The sequence below is a fragment of the Rhodamnia argentea genome, chromosome 8 (genome assembly GCF_020921035.1).
Source record: "Rhodamnia argentea isolate NSW1041297 chromosome 8, ASM2092103v1, whole genome shotgun sequence".
NCBI classification, from domain to species: domain Eukaryota; kingdom Viridiplantae; phylum Streptophyta; class Magnoliopsida; order Myrtales; family Myrtaceae; genus Rhodamnia; species Rhodamnia argentea.
Genome location: NC_063157.1, coordinates 2,702,578 through 2,725,029, shown reverse-complemented (window position 1 = coordinate 2,725,029; position 22,452 = coordinate 2,702,578). Strand labels below are relative to the sequence as shown.

The following is a 22,452-nucleotide window of genomic DNA, read 5'->3' as shown; positions in this document are numbered from 1 at the left end:
AAAATAGCTGCCTCGTTATTAGAGAAAGCAAAAAGATTCGAGGAAATAACCGCCTCGGGAGGAAGTGAAAAGATCCGAGGAAGGAAATAAGCGCCTCGTTCGTAGGGGGAACCGAAAAGATCGAGGAAGGAAATAAGCGCCTCGTTCATAGAGAAAGCGAAAAGATTTGAGGGCTCCTACATATCAGAAAAGGAAAAAGATGACAGATTGAGTGAGAGGCAAGAGTTATTACGAAATGGATCCAAGGCACTAAGACCGGAAAGGAGAGAAAAAGTTGTCCTCTTTCGTAGAAAAAGCGAGAACCTATATGCGAGACTAACGGATCAGAAAAAAGTTTATAAATGACCACCAGAACTCGTCACGAAAGACCACCATCACTTTTGTGATTTTCGGGCAGATTGTTTTGCAAGTCTCGAGAACATCTAAAGCTCGATCTACGGTCGAAACAGCCATTTTTGATCTACATATGGAAGGTTTTAAAAGAAAAACACGTTCATTCCAGGCGGAAGTATGGGAACCTTCCTATCCCGAAGATCTGCGAGTCATGGTCATTGATGGCAACCCCGTTTCCCTCTCAATCCTCGTTGCTATCTTGAGAAGTTGCATGTACGGGGTTTTTGCTAATGCGAAAGCAACGGATGCCTTACAAGTGCCGAGGCAGTACAAATATGATTTTGACATCGTCGTCACACGGCCGTCGTAGGGATCGACATGGACGGTTTCGATCTCTTAAAGATCATTGATTATGAGTTGGACATACGGGTCATCGTAGTATCGGCAAGTAATGATCGGCGAGTTCATAACGAGGGCCATATCGCATGGTGCTCGAGACGTCTGCGAAGCCGGTCTGCGTTCAAGTGCTCCAAAACATTTGGCAGCATGCTTGTAAGGAAGCAATTACTTGTACAAAAAAACCACGACCAAGGCGACGACGACGATTTTGTCCAAAAGAAAAGGCCCCTTTGGTCCGCCAAGCTTCATTCTATATTCATTGAGGCGGTTCGACAGCTAGGAATCAATTCAGCACGACCACCGGCTGTACATAAAATGATGAATATAGACGGACTCACCATGCAAAGTGTCACAAATCACCTTCAAAGGGTTAGAGATAAGGCGAGGAAGCACGATGCAGCTTGGGACCAAGGCGACCGGACCCGAGTTGGCTGGAAGATCAATTCCGGGAAAACCTACAGAGCAAAAGGTACCCGGCCACTTCCCAATCAAGAATACAGGTCATACCAACCTTCCGCTGGTGGTTCTAGTAGCAGACCAATTGATCATCCCTACAAGTTCCCGAGCAACGACGGAGGCGCAAGCTTAAGGAGTCAGACTGCTCACAGCAATCTGTCACCGGTGTTAGCAAGTAACAATGCCCAATTCGAGTATCAATTGCTCGAAAAATCAGAAGATTACTTTGATGATGAGCTTGCTACCTTGATGAGCCTGTTTGGAAATGAAGGACCTCTAGAGCTGTGATCCGAAGCAAGTTGTTATGGGTCTTCAAACAACGATTGTTGGTGTTTAGTCCAAGACAGAATCGGTTGATCGTTGAAGTGGCCAGCAAGAGAGGTGGAACCAATCTCGCATGAATATTCCTTTAATTCCATGTATAGTTCCCCTACGTGGGATATTTTTTTACTTTCTAACTGTCTAGAATTTGCCTAGAGTTAAAGGACGAATTTTCTCCTCTCTTGTCAAATGCGTAAGTTCCTTACTAAGCTAGGCCTATAGCAAATCAATTTGTGGACGACGCCTCTGAACGCCCGTAAAGAGAAATTCCGAATAGCCTTACTTGGGAGAATACGAGTAAAAGGCCAAGCGGGCTCAAAGATGGGTAACTCCGTATCATCCCAATTGGCTCTTAGTCATTTCAAACTCTAAATTATGCTTATTTTATTCTCGACAGGGGATTGCCAACTGTTTTGAGAACAATATAGCAAAAAGCGAACCAACCATGGACGCCAACATCACCACGGCCTAGTGGTTGGGGGAATGACAGTGGTCCGAGGCATCCCGGGTTCAATCCTGGGATTTGGCATCAATGTACAAAGATTAATAAAAAAATTTTTGCTTCGCGATTCGGTGCCGATTGAAACTCAGCCAAGATGGTTACAGAACCTGGAGAGATAACATCCCGGACACACGATCTGATCCGGATGAATTGATCTTTTCAATTCAAAGTTTGCAAGGAATACGTACAAGGGTAAAGCGGTATCGTTTCAACTCGTTTAGAACGTGAGAACGTACATTGACGCTTTCCCTTTTGATTTTTACGAGGGTCATTGCCTTTCCGGATAGGGAAGTATCCCTTCTCCCGAAAAATTAATGAAATGAGAAATTCCTGGAGCCTTTGACAATCTCATGTCTCAAACTAGATAATGAAGTTTTGCAACTCATTTGCATGAGCGAGGGCAACTCACAATTCACGCCCTTAAGAATTTTCTTACGTGCTTGCACCAAGATAAAAAGTTGCTACATTTTATATGCTCGAAAACACTCATACATTGCATAGTTTGTGCATGACCTTTCCTCGTATTTAATTTACCAACTCTGAATAAGAAACATGAACTACATAAGATACATCAAATGTATGGAATGGGGCATGACAGGATGATGAAAGGCAATCATTTCCCAAACACGTCCAATTTTTTCAGGCGAGATGAACGGTGGCAAAATTCCGCATTCCCCGAGGTAAAGAGTTTTCTCATGAAAGGTACGATAACTGAAGTGACGGAGGCGTTCATTTCTCTATCCTAAACACTACAGGTTATCCATTGATTACCCCTTTTTGAGCGGTGGTTTCATTTCTTCACCCCTGTCAAGAACCACCCCACACCGGAGTCCAGGCGAGTTATTTCCAGCAGCAACATGAGGTAAATGGTTAGAAATTTTCTTGCTCGGACTAACATTAATCTTCAGGTGTTTCTTTGCATTTATACTCGAATTTTAATTCAAGTGCCTTAAGATGATGAAGAGCATTCACTTCTCTATCATATACACTTCATTCTTTGCATAGCCCACTTGAGCCTGCAAATTCATTTCTTAAACCCTTGTTGGTGACCATTTGCTCATTCCAAAGACGAAGATAGCATTTTCCCAAGGATTAGAATTGGAGATGGTCGGGTCAACAGAGAGTTCCCGAATGGACTCATTTCTTGTATGCTAGATTTTTTATGTTTACATAATTTTTCTTTGTAAATATTTATGTTTGTTGTAATTCTTGGTTCAAAATCATGGGATTGTAAAAAAAAAAAAAAAAAAAAAAAGGGAGAGGCAAACTCAGCTTAAAGGAGAAGGGCCCGCTCTCGAAAAAAAAAAAAAAAAAGAAGAAGAAAAAAGAAAAACGAGAGTCGGGAGTAAGAAAAGCAAAGGCTGATCTCATATGAAAATTTCAAGCATAGGAAAAGCAAAGTGCCTACCAAAAGTAAGGCCAATGCACATTCATTTGTAAAGTACTTCTGAATTTTGAATGTACATTTTTGCATGTTAAGTTGTAAATTCCATGTACATGTTTGCATTGTGTCTCTTGCAAATCCTTGACGGACACTTGTTGTGAAGAGCACTCCCCAAGAAATCGGTTTGCAAAGTGCAATTTTCAGTAGAAAACTACCATCCCTCATTCAATGATGGTATTCTTTACGAAGACATTTCCGGAAGACCAAGATCGGTGACTAGTCGATGATGATCACCAACGTCAAGCCCCTTCTCATTTAATTTCCGAGCCAAAACGAGCCTTTTCGTTCCTCGGTCCCCAATCCTAGCCTACGTTATAACCCTCCAAAGTCTCTTCTGATTAGGGCATTTGAGTTAACGTAGAGTTAAATGATTTTAAGCGTCACTCGAAGAAGTTCGAGCAAGATTATTTCTCTCATTTTTGCGGGGCTCTTGACTTGTAAATCCGGAGCAGATGATGAAGAAATTCATTTCAGCGACCTTGACTCAACTAGAGTCCCCTTTGTAAACCTTTGACCTAGCTCTCATTACGGTCCTAATCAAGACCTCCCGATCGGCTCGGTCGTATCAATTGCGAGATTACTCGGATCCTTATCGAATGCGATGATGGAAAGATTGAGCGATTTCTTTTGAATCCTGCAGACAGGATAAATAGCTTTTCTCGAGAGTGAGAGAAAGCCCTTTCGGACTGAAAGTCCCCCCATTCAGCTCACATTCGGGGTATTCGTGCTGTGAGAACCTCCCCGGACAAAATTGGTAATGCGAACTTGACAGAATGGTCATGCATGAACCATAGTATGAGTGATTGCATTATACTCATTGTTGAATATGTTTGTGTGTGTTACCTCCGACATTCTTTGATAGGTAATACATTCCCGATGTTCGAGTTCCCTCCCAAGGTCTCGAAATTCATCCAAGGATTATTGAATGAGCAAGTTTTGTTGGCAAATGCCTACCAAGTACGATACGAGCAATCTGTTTCGTTCCTTGATTAATCGTTTGGAGAACCCAAGTAAGTTTTCTGAACCCCTTTTCAAATTAACAACTCTTCTGATGATAGTTGTTATGATTCAATTCAGGCAATATGCCCCTTTTGTACTTATCGATTCCATTCGATGGTGCTCCTATCAAATATTGTTCAATTCGGGCAATATGCCTCTTCTATCAGGTCGTGAAGACATATGCACTGGCGATCTTGATATCTTATCAAATCATAACGACGTAGCTCTTATGATTCTCGGCTCCTTTATCAAATCATGAAGACATAAGCACCCATGTTTTTGATCCAAACCAAATCATAACGACGTAGCTCTTATGATTTTGATTCCCCTTTGTCGAATCGTGAAGACATATGCCTTGGAGATTTCGACATTTAATCAACTCACAACGACGTAGCTCTTGTGAACTTGATTCCACTTCTTTTGACTCACAATGACGTAGCTCTTGTGATCTCGAAGGACACATATATCTTGTGCTGTCTCGCATTAGGGAGAAGTCTCCGATAACGGATAGGCCAAATACCTTAAGGTCCTCGTGTTTGCAAGAAACTGAGAAATTAATAGAACCATTAGCTTACGAGAAATTTGGTAAAACATGTATTCTTGTATGCGATCCATGTGCGAGTTTCTCTAACATGAAAAAGGGAAATTATGACACATGTTATTTACGATCTTACATATCATGCATCACTTCATAAAAATGGGATTAAAACTCCCGCCAAAAAGTTCATCCATAATTTGCACTGTCAAAATTTAGGATTCAATTTTATCTTTGAGTGGAACCTCTACGAGCCTCCACTCAAAGAGGGGCAACTGTTGACGCCTAAATTTTGACTAATCTATTTTTTGCATAAAAATTATAAAAATCATCTCACATATTTATTTTGAGCATACATTGCATTGGCATATAATTTGGCAAGTAGAACACTTAATTTAGCATGCGTCTAGACTAGGCACGTGATGGAAAAATGCACCGAGAAGATTTGAAACTTCAGGGACTGTATTGCAAATACTTAAAACTTGAGGGATCGTATGTGCAAATACTTGAAACTTCAGGGACTTGTATTGCAAATACCAAAAGAAGATGGAGAAAGGAAGATGGTGAAGAGAAGATAATGAAAGGAAGATGGTGAAGAGAAGATGAATATGAAGAAGGGAAGATGAAAATGGAAGGTGGAGAAATGAAGATGAAGAAGAGAAGATGAAGATGAAGAAGGGAAGATGAAAATGGAAGGTGGAGAAATGAAGATGAAGAAGAGAAGATGAAGATGAAGAAGAGAAGATGAAAATGGAAGGTGGAGAAATGAAGATGAAGAAGAGAAGATGAAGATGGAAGGTGAAGAAATGAAGATGAAGAATGAAGGATGAAGAACTTTGCCTATAAAAGAGAGCTCTTGAGAAGAGTTTTAGGGGAGAGTGAAAGAGAATTGAGAGAGTTTTAGAGTGGAAGAGTATTGAGAGAATTTGTGAGAGAAATTCTTTAGAGAGGAAAAAAGAGAGTTCTTGAGAAAAATCGTAAGAGAAAATTTGAGAGTGAAGAAAAGAGTTTTAGTCGAGCATCATCTTCGACGAGTCCCGGCACGTACTTCGCCTCTCGCCATCCAACAACGCCACTACTTGCCTTTTTTTCGACGATAGCCACGTTCTTCCAATTCCGAGATCTTGAAGGAAGCCATAACGTGTACGTGAGTAAGATTTTGTGTAATAGAAGGTAACCCTTTCCATCTCGATCTACAAAAATGTAATCGTTTGGTGTGAACATTTGTTTGTTTATTTTAGACATGTCACGTGTCCCAAAATTTAGTATTATTACCTGTTAATTTATTTTTGTAAATACTCGTGATTGGCTGCGTTTTCTTTCTTTCTAAATCACCCATGGTGTATATCGTACAAAGTTCAATGTTTTACATCCCCATAAAAAAGAAGAAAAAATCAAAAAATTGCATCTTTGAATTTCAAGTAAAATCCATCAAAATTGCCAAATCAAATATTTTTCATGAAAATGGTACCGAAAGGGCGTTAGAGTAATCTAGCGTAACCAAATCCCCGAATTCAAAATCTCCGGTTCGCGGAAATAAGATAGTCTTCTCCCGCTATTTTATTTAGGTTTCTAATCAACCTACCGAAAATGATTAGTGGCGACTCCAAATTCAAAACACATTGCATGTTAATTATTTGAACCTTAAGTTGCGATTTGGTATGGACTTGGGAGAGTCCGAGTTAGGTTAGTTAATTAATTAACCTGATAATCCATTAGCCCGAAAATTAACTCGTTTATTTTTTTAGGTCGCGACATTGACCAACTCCCTTTTTTTTCCAATTATCATTTCGGTTGCTTTCGTGCCAACGAGTGCGTTCGTTGTAGATGATTAAAAAAGTCTTCTTTTCTCCAATGATTTTGAGTTCTAACCAAATCGGGAGTTGTTCGGAGCGTGCGCTGACAAGATCTTCGAAAAGTGGGCCTGTCCAGGTGCCGCGAGCCTGATCCCGATCCGACCACCATGCAGATCTGCTGTATTTAAAACTGAACACCATGATAAACGTGTACAGAATAAAGAAAGCGACTCAATAATGTCTCCTCCCCGCACCTTATAAAGATTGCGAAACTGCATCAGCCTCAGCCTCAGCCTCAGCCACCGCCACCGCCACCACCACAGATGGAGTCCCCCTCTTGGACCACCTATGCCGCCGCATGGCTAGCCACCCTAGCCCTCCTCCTCCTCTCCCGCCACCTCCGCCGCCGCAACTATAACCTCCCTCCGGGCCCGAAACCCTGGCCCATTATCGGGAACCTCAACCTCATCAGCCCCCTCCCTCACCGATCCCTCCATGAGCTCTCCAAGACCTATGGCCCGCTCATGCAACTCCGCTTCGGATCCATCCCTGTCGCCGTGTTCTCCTCAATCGAAGGGGCCAAGGCTGTCCTCAAGACCCACGATGTGGCCTTTGTTGGCCGGCCCAAGACCGCCGCGGGCAAGTACATGAACTACAACTGTTCCGATATCACCTGGTCATCCTACGGCCCCTACTGGCGTCAGGCCCGGAAGCTTTTGATAATGGAGCTCTTCACCACGAAGCGCCTTGAGTCCTATGAGTACATTCGGACGGAGGAGCTAATGTCCCTCCTCAGGAACCTGTACCTCTCTAGGGGCATGCAAATTACGTTGAAGGACCATTTGTACGACCTGAACCTCAATGTGATAACTCGGATGGTCTTGGGGAAGAAGTACACCGAGGAGACCGAGAACCCCATCGTCCGGCCAGATGTGCTCAAGAAGATGATCGAGGAGTTTTTCTTCCTGAACGGCACGCTGAACATCGGGGACTCGATCCCGTGGCTTGATTTCCTGGACCTCCAGGGCTACATCAAGAGGATGAAGGCGCTGAGCAAGAAGATGGACCGGTTTCTAGAGCACGTCTTGGATGAGCATGATGCTAGGCGACGCGGGGTCGCGAACTACGTCGCCAAGGACACGTTAGATGTGCTCTTGCAGTTCACCGACGATCCGAATCTCGAAGTGAAGATCGACAGGAAAGCAGTCAAAGCTTTGACTCTGGTAATATATTTGCGCGCTTTGGCGCCAATTCTTTTCCTTAATTTGCAGATTCAATCCAGCATAAACAAGTTAAAATGCAACTTGTGTTGAGGCCAATCTCAATTGACTTGTTAATCTGGCGATTTACGCAAATATTGGAGGTAACCATACAACGAGGGGGGAGAGGAAATGTTGCCGCATATAATGATATAAGTAGGACTGCATTCAATTTATGCTGCAGCGGTGATACATGAGTTTGGCATTATCTCTTAACAAGTACGTACAGTCTAGTTGGTGGAGATAGATAGTTCTCTATAAAGTCACTTTATTTATTAATTTATTCCTTTTCTTCGTCTTTTAATTTTTTTTCTTATTCTTGATCGCCGGCCGGAGGCCAGATCCGATGAGGTCGACCTGTTGGGCCTCTGGCTAAGCTCACCCTCTCCGGCCATTGGTGAGGGCGAGATCAGCCTCACCGGATCATTAAAAATTAAGTAATATTAAAATAAAAATTAAATTCAAATAAATAAATATATAATTCAAATAATGTTAAAACATTATTAAAAATTATCTACGTCGGCACAGGCCACGCTATATTAGCGATTTTTTAGGTCAAAATCGGTCGAATGGACTGCATTGACACAAACATAAAAAGGTTTAAAACTCAATTGATAAAAAAAAAAGGTTTATGATTGAATTGACATAATTGCAATAGGTATAAGATTTTTTTTTTGATAATTTTCCCTCTAATACTCTCGTATGACTTATGACTTCTTGCGGGATCTAATTGCAGGCGGGATCGAGAGCTCATCCACAATAGTGGAGTGGGCAATCTCGGAGCTCTCGAAGAGGCCAGAGATCTTCAAGAAGGCCATCGAGGAGCTGGACGGGGTGATCGGGAGAGATAGGTGGGTGAGCGAGAAGGACATTGCGAGCCTGCCCTACATCGATGCCATTGCCAAGGAGGCCATGAGGCTCCACCCGGTGGCGCCAATGCTCACTCCTCGGATGACGAGGGAGGATTGCAAGATCGACGGCTACGATGTCCCCAAGGGCACTCAGGTCCTTGTCCTCGTGTGGAGCATCGCTAGGGATCCTGAGATATGGGATTCCCCAAACGAGTTCCGGCCAGAGAGGTTCCTCGGGCTGGACATCGATGTGAAGGGCCAAAGCTTCGAGCTCATGCCGTTCGGGTCCGGGAGGAGGATGTGCCCGGGGTACACCCTCGGGCTCAAGGTGGTTCAGGCGAGCCTGGCCAATCTATTGCACGGGTTTAAGTGGAAGTTGCCGGGGGGGATGAGTAAGGAGGACTTGGACATGGAGGAGATCTTTGGGCTCTCAACGCCTAAGAAGATCCCCCTCGTTGCTATGGCTGAGCCTAGGTTGCCCGATCATATGTACTCCCTGTGACTTTGTGCAGGTCTTGTTACTACTCCTCGCTTACGTTGTTGTCGCTTGCTTTGTTGTCGTTTTTCCTTGTTCGAAGAATTGCCTCTGGCTGTTGGAATAAGCTTCGTGATGCTAAGATCTTGTCTTGTTCGTAACTCCCAAGTAATAAAGCATCATAGCTAATAAGATATGCTCTTCGATGCCACGATCATATAGTAGTTTGGTTAAACTCTATGGAGTTATATTTGCTTTCGTGACCAACCGTCCGACACATATAAATAATGGCATACACTACACATTGAACGATTCACGTAATTTTGAATGACATGCAATGGTATGAGTTAGTTTATTAAATGCGTTTTTTTGTTTTGTAAAGACTGGATCCTTCCTTGCCTTTAACGATCCGTAGTTTGAATTGCTTCTAGCTCTAAGTTTATGTTGCTTGACTAATTTATCAACTTCAGGACAAAAAAAAAAAAAAAAGGAGAAAAAGGAGGGAAATTTTTTTGATGTTGACTAATTCACCCACTAGAAGCCATCCGTCTTGAAGCGACATGGCCTTGATAATGGTAAATGTAAGTCTCCATTCGTTTCCTGAAAAAATTGAACAATTTCACAAAATATTTTGTTAATAATGATTACTTATAACGATTAGAATAATTAATTAATGCAAAATATTTTCTTATCCATAAAAATTTGTATCTAATCATTTTTCACGGCAAAAATAGTTTTACTCATTCATTTTTGTAATGATTGTTTTCCGGAATTTTTTTTGAAATTGTTCATTCTTCGCAAAATAAACGGGATCATAATTGTACCATTTACTCATCACCAACGGGATTTAATTAATCGGGTCGTTGTCGTATTTAATCCATGATTACCAAACGATTAACCATAATTTTTGTAATGTAAGTCGTTAGAAAATGCTCTGAGTTTGATTAGCCGGGACAAGATTTTGTTTCAGAGTATTAATTACTGACTAGGGTGGCTGTTGAGTGTTCTTCTTCAGGGGCTTTTTCGTTCAATTAACAGGGAACCAAAACCGCACGTGTAAGTTTCCCTGCACGTGGCCCGCTCTTGACACGAGCGGCGTGAATCCCCGATTCACCCTTCACCACCTAGCTTCGCTTCTAAACCGGTGACTCTGTTGGTCGAGTAAACACTCTGACTTTGACCACGAAACAGAAAGGAAGATGAAAACGTTGTTTGCTGATTGGACCACAATCTGACCAGATCAGAAACGCGATTGTAGCTGAGTCAGCACTCGCTTCTCGATGGCCTCCATTAGCTGTCGGTGCTGCATGACACGTGGCTTCGATTCAAGCCCGTAAAGCGCCACGTGGCTACTGCTGCCACTGGGAGATGAACGTAACGGGAGGGAACATGGCAATACACAATCCGTCATTTGCTGGAACACCATAATCTCTTTAACCATTGATCGAAAAGAATACACTACTTAACGGAACGTATCTTGATTTCTACTGATTAAATGCTCCGATGCAGCCTTGAGAAAGAGTTCGTCTACCATTCTCGGGGAAGAAGATAAAAACTACGTCCGTATTTTTGTCCTGTTCTTTATTCTCGCTCAGTTAAAAATGTCGTAGGAAGAACTGACTTAAAAGAAGATGAGAAAGAGCAAGTAACTGCTTTAATTGCTCTTTTGCATATATAGATGATTTATGAGTAATCGCAACCAGCCTAATTAAAGTTCCTTTCTGAGTTTTTCTTATACCTAGCTTGAAGAGAATAGTTTGACTTTTTTTTTTCCTTTCAAAAAGAAAAAAAAAAAATCACCAACAAACGATCTCTAGCACCTCAAGGTGAAAACATTATGGGTTCAACAAATTCATGGATTCGATTAATGCAACATAGTTTTGCTCGGGACTGAAGACATGTCATCATATGGAGATAAGTTGATTAATTTTTGTGAAGACTTAGCACAAATATGATATGTAAATGAGAGAGATGATATATAAGATTAAAATATAGTATTTGTGATGTGACCACTTTATTTGAAGAACACAGCGGATATTCTTAAGCACTTTGGTTTTTACTTAGGGCCTGGTCAAATTGAAAGAAGGTGTTAGACCTCAACTACGCAACAACTAGAAAAATTTTCAGAATCAGGAAGTACATAGTTGAATCACTAACGCGCGAAAAAGCATCAAAGATCCAATGAATATCGGATACAAATTATTTTGTCATTGTCCAAATTTGGTTCAATTGGGAATTTCCAATTTCATTTTCGAATTACCAATTTTTTTCCCGAGCTTTTTTTCTCAATCACATGAGTGAGAAAATTTTATGTAAGTTGAAGACTTAATAGAGTTTTGTACTTTTGATTGAAATTTTGGGGCGGATTTATTTTTGGAAAAAATTTCATGATAAAGAAAAATATTTTCCTCTTTTCAAGACATGGAATTCATTTTCTTAACTTTAAGAATGTATATTTTCTTTTATTGTAAATGATTTTCAGTTAACTAATTATTTTCGACAAACCAAACGCGTGAGACATGCTTAGAAAGAACTCAAATCATGATTAAGTTATTAAACACATACTAAGAAATTTAATTTTTCTTTTTCCCACTAAACATTTTTCTCTTGATTGACCAAAACAAATCATCAGAACAATGATAGGAGTAATATGCTCACAGAGCAAATTGATAAGCTCTTTAAACCAAAATTGGCGGCCGAACATCATATCCGTTTTCGGTAATGAGTACACACCAATATCTTCATCTGTTGTTATGGCTTTATCTTTCGGCGGTGCTCGCTTAGATTCGGCATCCCCAACACTATCGCCATGCATAATAGAAAAATTGAACGAGCACATATCCGATAGTGAGAGCGAAATTTCTGGTATCCTTTGAAACTGGACTTGTATACTAATGAAATTCGAGAAAAGCAAAATCCCGAAAACATACACTAAAAAACTCACCGAAATGGGAGAGAGAAGCTGTCAGATCTAGACTAGAACGAAAGAAAAAAGTTCCATAAACGGGAGGAAAGAAAAAAAAGAAACAGAAAGCTAAGTCAATTAATGAAGATGAGAGGGGATGGAGAGATCTAGCTCACATACTCTCCTCCACAGAAAGAAGAACGAATTGTGTGGAGTTGAGAGGGAGAGGAGAGGAGGTGGTGGCTAGGGTTAGAGATTGGTGATTGTTGATAATACCCATCTCCTTAACTAGAAGAAGTTCGTGACATGTCCGAACAAAGCAAACGTAAAAGAGATCGCCGGGGATTATAATTACATAACCAGGAGGGAGGAAGAGTATTTTTTCGGTGGGGCTGATAGCTTGGCTCGGTTGGACGTTACTGGAGTAGAGCGGGGTCGGTAGATAGATCACCGGGAACTGCGGCTCGTGATCCCCTTCGTTGGTCGGCAAATTACGATATAACGCACACAACATGCTCGACATCTCAAATGGTCGGTGAACCTTGGATCCTGCCCAATTGAAAGGTTAATTTTTTCGACAATCCTGTAAACTTATGACTTCTTAGAGTGCAATAAGTAGCGAAAGGGAGTACCAATTAGGATAGCCCAATGAGCTTGAGAAGAAAAATAACATGATGCAAGTTCATTACTAATCAAAAAAACTGGCGATAGTATAGTGTCACGGATCGTGCAGCATCTAGTGAGTCGAGTATGTTAGGCTAGCCTTCCTTCCTTTCATAGTTGTTTCTAAGAATAGTATGGCGAATAACATCCTCGTATTGGATCATACCATGTCCAACTTAACTCGGGCATCTAGTCCTTCGAGCGAGATACACAGAATCCTTAAGTTCAATAACTGATTTTGGCCTGCCATGGTCTCATCGGGATAATGACATCAGCTCCCGATCGGTTTGTGCATGAGAGGCCAACCCCTATCTTCAGAGCTCCTAAGAGCAAAATCTTTCTATCCTAGAACTCCTAGCATAAACAACTCCGACACCACCCTCACGAACCAGTTGTATCATCCCATCTGCATCCCTCACTCTTCACCCCGACACCACAAGCTTCACTCACAAGGGTACGTGAATACGGTTGGGTCACGGAACTTCTGGTCCGTGACAATAGCGTCTTAGCTAACGCATCTCTGCTACCAACTGCACTAACAGGATCAAGAGTTCACGTGATTACCTCTTCTGGTCTCACAATCACACGTTTGATCAGAGCAACACAATGATAATTTCCAGATGAGTAATAGAAAACACCTAAGAAGTAGAACCCATGTTCACCTCCCCTGTGAACTCATGTTATGGGCTTTACCAACTCCCTCTTTTCCCCATTGTCATTTCGTCGGTTTCGTGCCAACGAATGCGTTCGTTGTAGATGATAAAGAAGTTTTCTTTGTTTGGAGTGTGCACTGCCGAGATTCTTCGAAAAGTGGGCTTGTCGAGGTAGCCTGATCCGACTGCCATGCTGACCTGCTATATTTAAAACGGAACACCACGACAAACGTGCAAAAAAGAATAAAGATAGCGCCCCAATAATGTCTCCTCCCCGCCCCTTTATAGATTGCGAAACTGCATCAGCCACCACCACCACCACCAATGGAGTCCCCCTCTTGGACCACCTATGCCGCCGCATGGCTAGCGACCCTCGCCCTCCTCCTCCTCTCCCTCCGCCTCCGCCGCCGCAACCACAACCTCCCCCCTGGCCCGAAACCCTGGCCCATCATCGGGAACCTCAACCTCATCGGCCCCCTCCCGCACCGATCCCTCCACGAGCTCTCCAAGACCTACGGCCCGATCATGCAACTCTGCTTCGGATCCTTCCCCGTAGTCGTGTTCTCCTCCGTTGAAGGGGCCAAGGCCGTCCTCAAGACCAACGATGTCGCCTTCGCCGGCCGGCCCAAGACCGCCACGGGCAAGTACACCACTTACAACTACTCCGACATCGCCTGGTCGCCCTACGGCCCCTACTGGCGTCAGGCCCGGAAGCTGTGCATCGTGGAGCTCTTCAGCGCGAAGCGCCTCGAGTCCTACGAGCACATTCGGACGGAGGAACTAATGTCCCTCCTTAGGAACCTGTACCACTCTAGGGGTGCCCACCTCCCGTTGAAAGACCACCTGTGCAGCCTGAGCCTCAACGTGATAAGCCGGATGGTCTTGGGGAAGAAGTACACCGAGGACACCGAGAACCCCATAGTCCGGCCGGACGTGCTCAAGAAGATGCTCGAGGAGTTTTTCTTCCTGAACGGCACGCTGAACATCGGGGACTCAATCCCGTGGCTAGATTTCCTGGACCTCCAGGGCTACATCAAGAGGATGAAGGCGCTGAACAAGAAGATGGACCGGTTTCTAGAGCACGTCTTGGCAGAGCACGATGTGAGGCGACGCGGGGTTGCAAACTACGTCGCCAAGGACATGGTAGATGTGCTCTTGCAGTTATCTGAAGATCCAAATCTCGAAGTGAAGATCGACAGGATAGCAGTGAAAGCGTTCACTCAGGTACTATATATGGGCGCGTTGGCACCAATTCTTCTCCTTAATTTGCAGATTCAATCCAGCATAAACTAGTTAAAAATGCAACTTGTGTTGAGCTTGAGGCCAATTTCAATTGACTTGTTAATCTGGCGATTTACGCAAATACTGGAGGTAACTATACAACGAGGGGGGAGAGGAAATGTTGCTGCATATAAGTAGGACTGCATTCAATTTTTGTTGCCGCAGTGACTCAATAAGTTTGGCATTGGTTCTCAAAAAGTATGTACAGTCTAGTTGGCGGAGACAAATAGTTCTGTATAAAGTCACTTTATTTAGTAATTTATTCCTTTTTGTTCTTTCTCTTTATCTTTTCTTTTTTATTTCTTCCTCCAGCTGGTCGCCCGCCAGAGACTAGGTCCAATGAGGTCGACCTGACCATCCTCTGGCGAAACTCACCCTCGTCGGCCACTGGCGAGGTCTGGTAAAAATTAAATGAAATTAAAATAAAACAATTAAATTCAAACAAATAAATATATAAGTTAAGTAATGTTAAAATATTATTAAAAATTATTTACGTCAGTATCGGTAACTCCACATTAGCGATTTTAGGCCAAAATTAGCTGAATGGACTGCATTGGCACAAACACAAAAGGTTTAGGACTCAATTGGTTAAAAAAAAGGGTTTATGACTGAATTTACACAATTGCAATAAATTTAGGACTTTTTTGATAATTTTCTCTCTAATACTCCTATATGACTTACGATTGCTTGCGGGACCTAATCGCAGGCGGGACCGAGAGCTCAGCCACGACAGTGGAGTGGGTGATGTCGGAGCTCCTAAAGAAGCCGCAGATTTTCAAGAAGGCCACGGAGGAGCTGGATAGGGTGATCGGGAGAGACAGGTGGGTGAGCGAGAAGGATATCGCGAGCCCGCCCTACATCGACGCCATCGCCAAGGAGACCATGAGGCTCCACCCGGTGGCGCCAATGCTCACGCCCCGGATGACGAGGGAGGATTGCAAGATCGACGGCTACGACATCCCCAAGGGCACCCGGGCCCTTGTTCTCATGTGGAGCATCGGGAGGGACCCTAAGGTATGGGATGCCCCAGACGAGTTCCAGCCCGAGAGGTTCCTCGGGCGGGACATCGACGTGAAGGGCCAGAGCTTCGAGCTCCTGCCATTCGGGTCCGGGAGGAGGATGTGCCCGGGGTACAGTCTCGGGCTCAAGGTGATTCAGGCGAGCCTGGCCAATCTATTGCACGGGTTCAATTGGAGGTTGCCCGGGGGGATGAGTAAGGAGGACTTGGACATGGAGGAGATCTTTGGGCTCACAACGCCTAGGAAGAACTCACTCGTTGCTGTGGCGGAGCCTAGGTTGCTGGATCATATGTACTCCCTGTGAGTTTGCGGGGGGTGTTGTTCCTACTTTCTTCTGTTGTTGTCGTTTGCTTTGTTCGTAGCTAATGAGGGAAGCATGAGATCTTGTCTTCATGTCTTTTGCTTTGTAACTCATCACGAATGGCTAACAACTTAATAAGATCCTCCCTTCGATGCCACGATCATGTAGTGGTTCGGGTAAACTCTTTGGCATTGTATTTGCTCTCATGATCGACAGTCTGACACATAATCATGGCATGCACTTCGCAATTAACGATTCGTGTAATTTGAATGAAATACAATCGTTAAGAGTTAATTTCTTAAATGTCATTTTCATTGAAGAATCTGGTACAAATATTTAAAAGACCGGATCCTTCCCGTACCTTTAATGATCCAAACACTAAGGAAAACTCCATTTGGAGGTGTACAAAAGTCTGACCGTGGGTTAGTCCATAGTTTGAAATTCAAGACAGAAAAAAAAAGGGACTAAAAGAGGAGAAGGGAAAATCCCACTTGAAGTTATTATTCTTGAAGCAGCATAGCTGCAAGCACAGAAAATGAAGTTAATTTCGTTTATTTTAAGAAAAATGCACGATTTTCTTTTATTAAAGTGTGATTCATACTCTTATGAGTGTTGTTGATTCAGTTCAATTCGATTTTCTTGAAAAATCAAGTTGAACTGAACCATTAACGTGCAAGCTTGAATTGAACCGAATCTCTCCTTAAACTGAATATTCAATTCGATTTTCAATTTTACTTTTTTGATCTTGATTTTGAATTTTTTTTTTTTTTCGCTTTTTCTCTTTTTTGGGGGTTGAGGGCCGGCCCCCGGGCAATTGCATCGCGGCCTTCTCCAAAGACACGAGGGCCTAGGCAAGGGTGTCCCAGCCTTCAGCCCCACAAAAAAAAAAAAAAAAAAAAAATAAAAAAAGAGGTTAGTTTGAGATTTTCAGTGTGATATGGATAATTGAACCGAGCCGAACCAAAATAACCATACTGAAAAAAAAAGAATTCTTATTTTTCAATTACTTGAACCGAACTAAAATGTATGAAATTTTCAATTTAGTTCGATTTGGTTCGGGGTTCGGTTCAATTTCCAGTTCGATTTTGACACTCCTACATACTCCACATTGATAGACGGTACGAAGATTTCAATTTTATTGGTAGTTTGGGATTGAGCCCATGAATAACTATTATGCTGTCTATATATATAATCTCTTTCTCTTGTAATATAGTAGATTCACATACTGGATGTAACCCTAGTTTAAGGATGAACCGATATTTACTTTTGTCTCGATATCTCTTTCTCGCATTTACTCTCTATTTTGTTGCGTTTGTCCGCTTTACCATGCCCAACTTAGCTCCAGCATCTAGTCCCTAGAGTGAGACATACAGAACCTTTAAGTACAATAACTGATTTTGGCTTGCTATGGCCTCATCGGAATAGTGGCATCAGCCCCCGATCAATTTATGCACGAGAGGCCAACCCTTGTCTTCAGAGCTCCTAAGAGCAAAATCTCTCTATCCTAGAACTTCTAGCACAAACAATCCCGATGCCACCCTCACAGACCAGTTGTATCATCCCATCTGCATCCCTCACTCTTCACCCCGACACCATGTGCTCCACTCACAAGGGTACGTGAGTACGTTTGGGTCATGGAACTTCCGGTCCATGACAATAGCGTCGTGGCTAACGCATCTCTGCTACCAACTGCACTAACAGGACCAAGAGTTCTCGTGATTACCTCTTCGGGTCTCACAATTACACGTTTGATCAGAGCAACACGATGGCAATTTCTAGCGGAGTAATAGAAAACACCTAAGAAGTAGAACCCATGTTCACCTCCCCTCTGAACTCATGTTATGGGCTTTTACCAACTCCCTCTTTTCCCCATTATCATTTCGTCGCTTTCATGCCAACGAATGCGTTCGTTGTGGATGATAAAGAAGTTTTCTTTTCTCCTATGATTTTGAGTTCCATATCTCATCGGGAGTTACTCGGAGCTGTCAAGATTCTTCGAAAAGTGGGTTTGTCGAGGTACAGCGAGCCTTTATAGATTACGAAACTGCATCAGCCACCACCACCACCATCATCTATGGAGTCCCCCTCTTGGACCACCTATGCCGCCGCAAGGCTAGCGACCCTCACCCTCCTCCTCCTCTCCTGCCACCTCCGTCGCCACAACCACAACCTCCCCCCAAGGCCGAAACCCTGGCCCATCATCGGGAACCTCAACCTCATTGGTCCCCTCCCGCACCGATCCCTCCACGAGCTCTCCAAGACATATGGCCCGCTCATGCAACTCCGCTTCGGATCCTTCCCCGTCGTCGTGTTCTCCTCGGTAAAAGGGGCCAAGGCCGTCCTCAAGACCCATGACGTCGCCGTTGCCGGCCGGCCCAAGACTGTCGCAGGCAAGTACACCACCTACAACTACTCTGACATCACCCGGTCGCCCTATGGCCCCTACTGGCGTCAGGCCCGGAAGCTGTGCATCATGGAGCTCTTCAGCGCGAAGCGCCTCGAGTCCTACGAGTACATTTGGACGGAGGGGCTAATATCCCTCCTCAGGAACCTATACCTCCTTACTCCTTAGGGGCGAGCAAATTACATTGAAGGACTATCTGTGCAACTAGAACCTCAACGTGATAAGCCGAATGGTCTTGGGGAAGAAGTACACCGAGGAGACCGAGAACCCCGTCATCCGGCCTGATGTGTTCAAGAAGATGCTCGAGGAGCTATTCGTGTTGAACGGCAAGCTGAACACTGGGGACTCGATCCCATGGCTCACTTTCCTGCACCTCCAGGGCTACATCAAGAGGATGAAGGTGGTGAGCACGAAGATGGACCGGTTTCTAGAGCATGTCTTGGATGAGCACGACGAGAGGCGACGCAGGATAGCCAACTACGTCGCCAAGGACATGGTAGATGTGCTCTTGTAGTTCACTGACGATCCGAATCTCGAAGTAAAGATCGACAGGATAGCAGTCAAAGCGTTCACTCAGGTACTACATATATGTGCGCGGCACCAATTCTTCTCTTTAATTCGCAGAATCAATCCAGCATAAACTAGTTAAAAGGCAACTTGTGTTGAGGCCAATTTCAGTTGACTTATTAATCTGGCGATTCACACAAATGTTGGAGGTAACTATACAACGAGGAGAGGGGAAAAAAGTGCGTGTTTTCGGTGAATTAGCTATTCGACAAATAGGAAATGTTGCTGCATATAAGCAGGACTGCATTCAATTTATGTTGCTGCAGTGATTCATGAGTTTTGGCATTAGTTCTTAAAAAGTACGTATAGTCTAGTTGGTGAACATAGGTAGTTCTGTAAAAGTCACTTTATTTATTATTTTATTCATTTTTTCTTTTCTCTTTTTTTTTTTCCTTCTTCTTCTAGCCGGTCGCCGGCCAAAGACGAGGGCCGGCGAGGTTGACCTAGCCGGCCTCCGGTGAAGCTCGTCCTAGCGGGCCGCTAGTGGGCAAGCCTCGTCCACCCCTGGGGAGGTGCCACCCCGCGGTCGCTAGGCAAGGTCGGCATGGTGAGGCTGACCTCACCAAATCATTAAAAATTAAAAATCAAATATAAATAAAATAAATAAATAAATCAAAAGTATTATTAAAAATTATTTACGTCGGTGTCGGCCATGCCACGTCTGTTATTTTTTTTTATATCAAAATTAGCTGAATAGACTGAATTGACACAAATATAAAAGGTTTGGAACTAAATTGACACATTGAAATAGGTTTAGGACTTTTTTTTGGGTAATTTTCCGTGTAATAATCCTCTATGACTTACGATTGCTTGCAGGACCTAATCGCGGGCGGGACCGAGAGCTTAGCTATGACAGTGGAGTGGGCAATCTTGGAGCTCCTGAAGAGGCCGAAGATCTTCAAGAAGGCCATTGAAGAGCTGGATAGGGTGATCGGGAGAGACAGGTGGGTGAGCGAGAATGACATTGCGAGCCTGCCCTACATCGATGCCATTGCCAAGGAGGCCATGAGGCTCCACCCGGTGGAGCCAATGCTCGTGCCCCGGATGATGAGGGAGGATTGCAAAAGCAACGGCTATGACATCCTAAGGGCACCTAGACCCTTGTCCTCGTGTGGAGCATCGCAAGGGACCCTGAGATCTGGGATGCCCCATACGAGTTTCAGCCATAGAGGTTCCTCAGTCGGGACATCGATGTGAAGGGCCAGAGCTTTGAGCTCCTGCCCTTTGGGCCCGGGAGGAGGATGTGCCCGGGGTATAGCCTCGGGCTCAAGCTGATTCAGGCGAGCTTGGCCAATCTATTGCACGGGTTCAATTGGAAGTTGCCCGCGGGGATGAGTAAGGGGGATTTGGACATGGAGGAGGTTTTTGGGCTCTCAAGTCTCAACACCTAGGAAGATCCCACTTGTTGCTGTGGCTGAGCCTAGGTTGCCGGATCATTTGTACTCCCTGTGAGTTGAGCGGGTCTTGTTGCTACATTCTTATGTTATCGTCGTCTGCTTTGTTCGGAGCTAATGTGGGAAGCTTCATGATGTTAAGATCTTGTCTTCATGTCATTGGCTTTGTAACTCTTAGTAATTAAGCATCAAGAATAGCTAATAAGATCCTCCCTTCGATGCCACGATTTGGTTTGCGGTTTGGTTCAGTTTCCAGTTCGATTTGACACCCCTACATACTCCACATCGATAGACGATACCAAAATTCTTGTTTTATTGTTAGTTTGAGATTGAGCCCATGAATAGCTAGCATATCGTCTATATGTAATCTCTTTTTCTTGTAATTGAGAGTTGCAATAGAGAGTTTTGAAGTGCTAATAATAGTGGATTCCTATGCTGAATGTAGCCCTAGTTTAAGAGTGAACCGGTATTAACTTATGTCTTGATATTTGTTTCTAGCATTTACTCTCTATTTTGTTGTGCTTGTCCGCGTACTCCTGACAATTTTCTTTAAAATGATTGCTTGTATCATTCTAAATAATTAGTTAATAGAAAATATGTTCATTATCGATAACAATTTCATTATTTTCCTGGATGATGAAATTATTTTTTTATTATTTATTTTTTTGTAAAGGGTCATTTTAGAGAATATTTTTTAAATCATTCATGGCGCTATCTTAAATAATCAATAATTACCGAATGATCGAATATTTCTTTCTAAACTTAAGTTGGAAAATGTTTTGAGTTTGATTACCCTGGACAAGATTTGATTCCAGTGCAGTAACTATGGGTAGGGATGACTGTTAAACTATGAGCACGGACAATCCCCCAAATTCATTTTTTGCGTGTGACGCACCCGACACGCTGAGAATCGATCGGGCACGCAATCAACAAATGAAATACGTTGGGACACGCATGTCCGAAGTATAATTTGAAGTCAAAATCTGCCCCAATCCCATGGGCCTTCCCGATGGCCGATCGACCCCAAGTAAGAATGTTGCCTTAGGCAGAGTGTCACCACTTTATACAATGCTTTCCTTCTCTTTCTGGACTTATTGGCCGATGTGGCACACCGAAGTAAAGGAAAAGGGGGAGAAGTCAATGTCGGCCTTTTGTGTTGATACTATGTTATTCACATCACTGACATGGACATGGATCCAAATCTTCGAAGCATAGGAAATGATCCAAATCTGCTCTTGTAAGGGTAGAAGTCAATGTCGGCCTTTTGTGTTGGTTCCATCGGCTCCCAAGTTTAGAGAACCATCCTTCATCAACTTCAAGCTTAGGCTGTTGAATCTCCCTCTTGAATAGTGACAAGAAGTTTTCCTCCAATCTGTTCCCGTTCTCATCATTGCTACGAATTCTTCATAGCTAATTATGTTGGAAAATATAATGGAATGAGGTAACAATGTAGTCGGACTTTGAGATGTGTAATTACTCTCTTTTAGGATCAATTTACCTCATAAAGTTGTTATAGGTTTACGGCAAATTCCCTTCAAGATATAACAAAGTCACGATGAGAATACTAGATAGCAATTCTAGTAAATCTCCTAAAACTCTCTACGAAACAATAAAGATTGGTTGTCTCTCTTTTGAAGGAAAACGAAAGAATAAAAGTTAACAACAGAAATTGAACAGAATTGTCATTTATATAATACTAATAGAACACACCTCTTGATGTCCAAATTGCCCATGTATGAATGCACCTATTTATGTCCGAAACATCACACTTATTCATGTCCGACGGACATGAACGTTCGTGAGTTATAACAATCATTCGGACACAACCGTTCGTAAATGACAACCGCCGTTCGGACACAACTGTTCATGTTCGAACAGTCATAATTAATAATATA

At 43.2% G+C, this 22,452-nt stretch overlaps 1 protein-coding gene and 1 pseudogene across 1 annotated transcript; both read left to right on the top strand.

Moving 5' to 3' along the window:
- Positions 1-7,086: 7,086 nt before the first annotated feature.
- Positions 7,087-20,762, top strand: LOC115737973 (annotated as a pseudogene).
- LOC115737972 (trimethyltridecatetraene synthase-like) lies at positions 13,848-16,261 on the top strand. The gene is made up of 2 exons (XM_030670431.2): positions 13,848-14,815; positions 15,566-16,261. Exons 1-2 carry the CDS (start codon positions 13,916-13,918, stop codon positions 16,193-16,195), a joined length of 1,530 nt encoding a protein of 509 aa, XP_030526291.2. The 5' UTR covers positions 13,848-13,915; the 3' UTR covers positions 16,196-16,261.
- Positions 20,763-22,452: the final 1,690 nt, after the last annotated feature.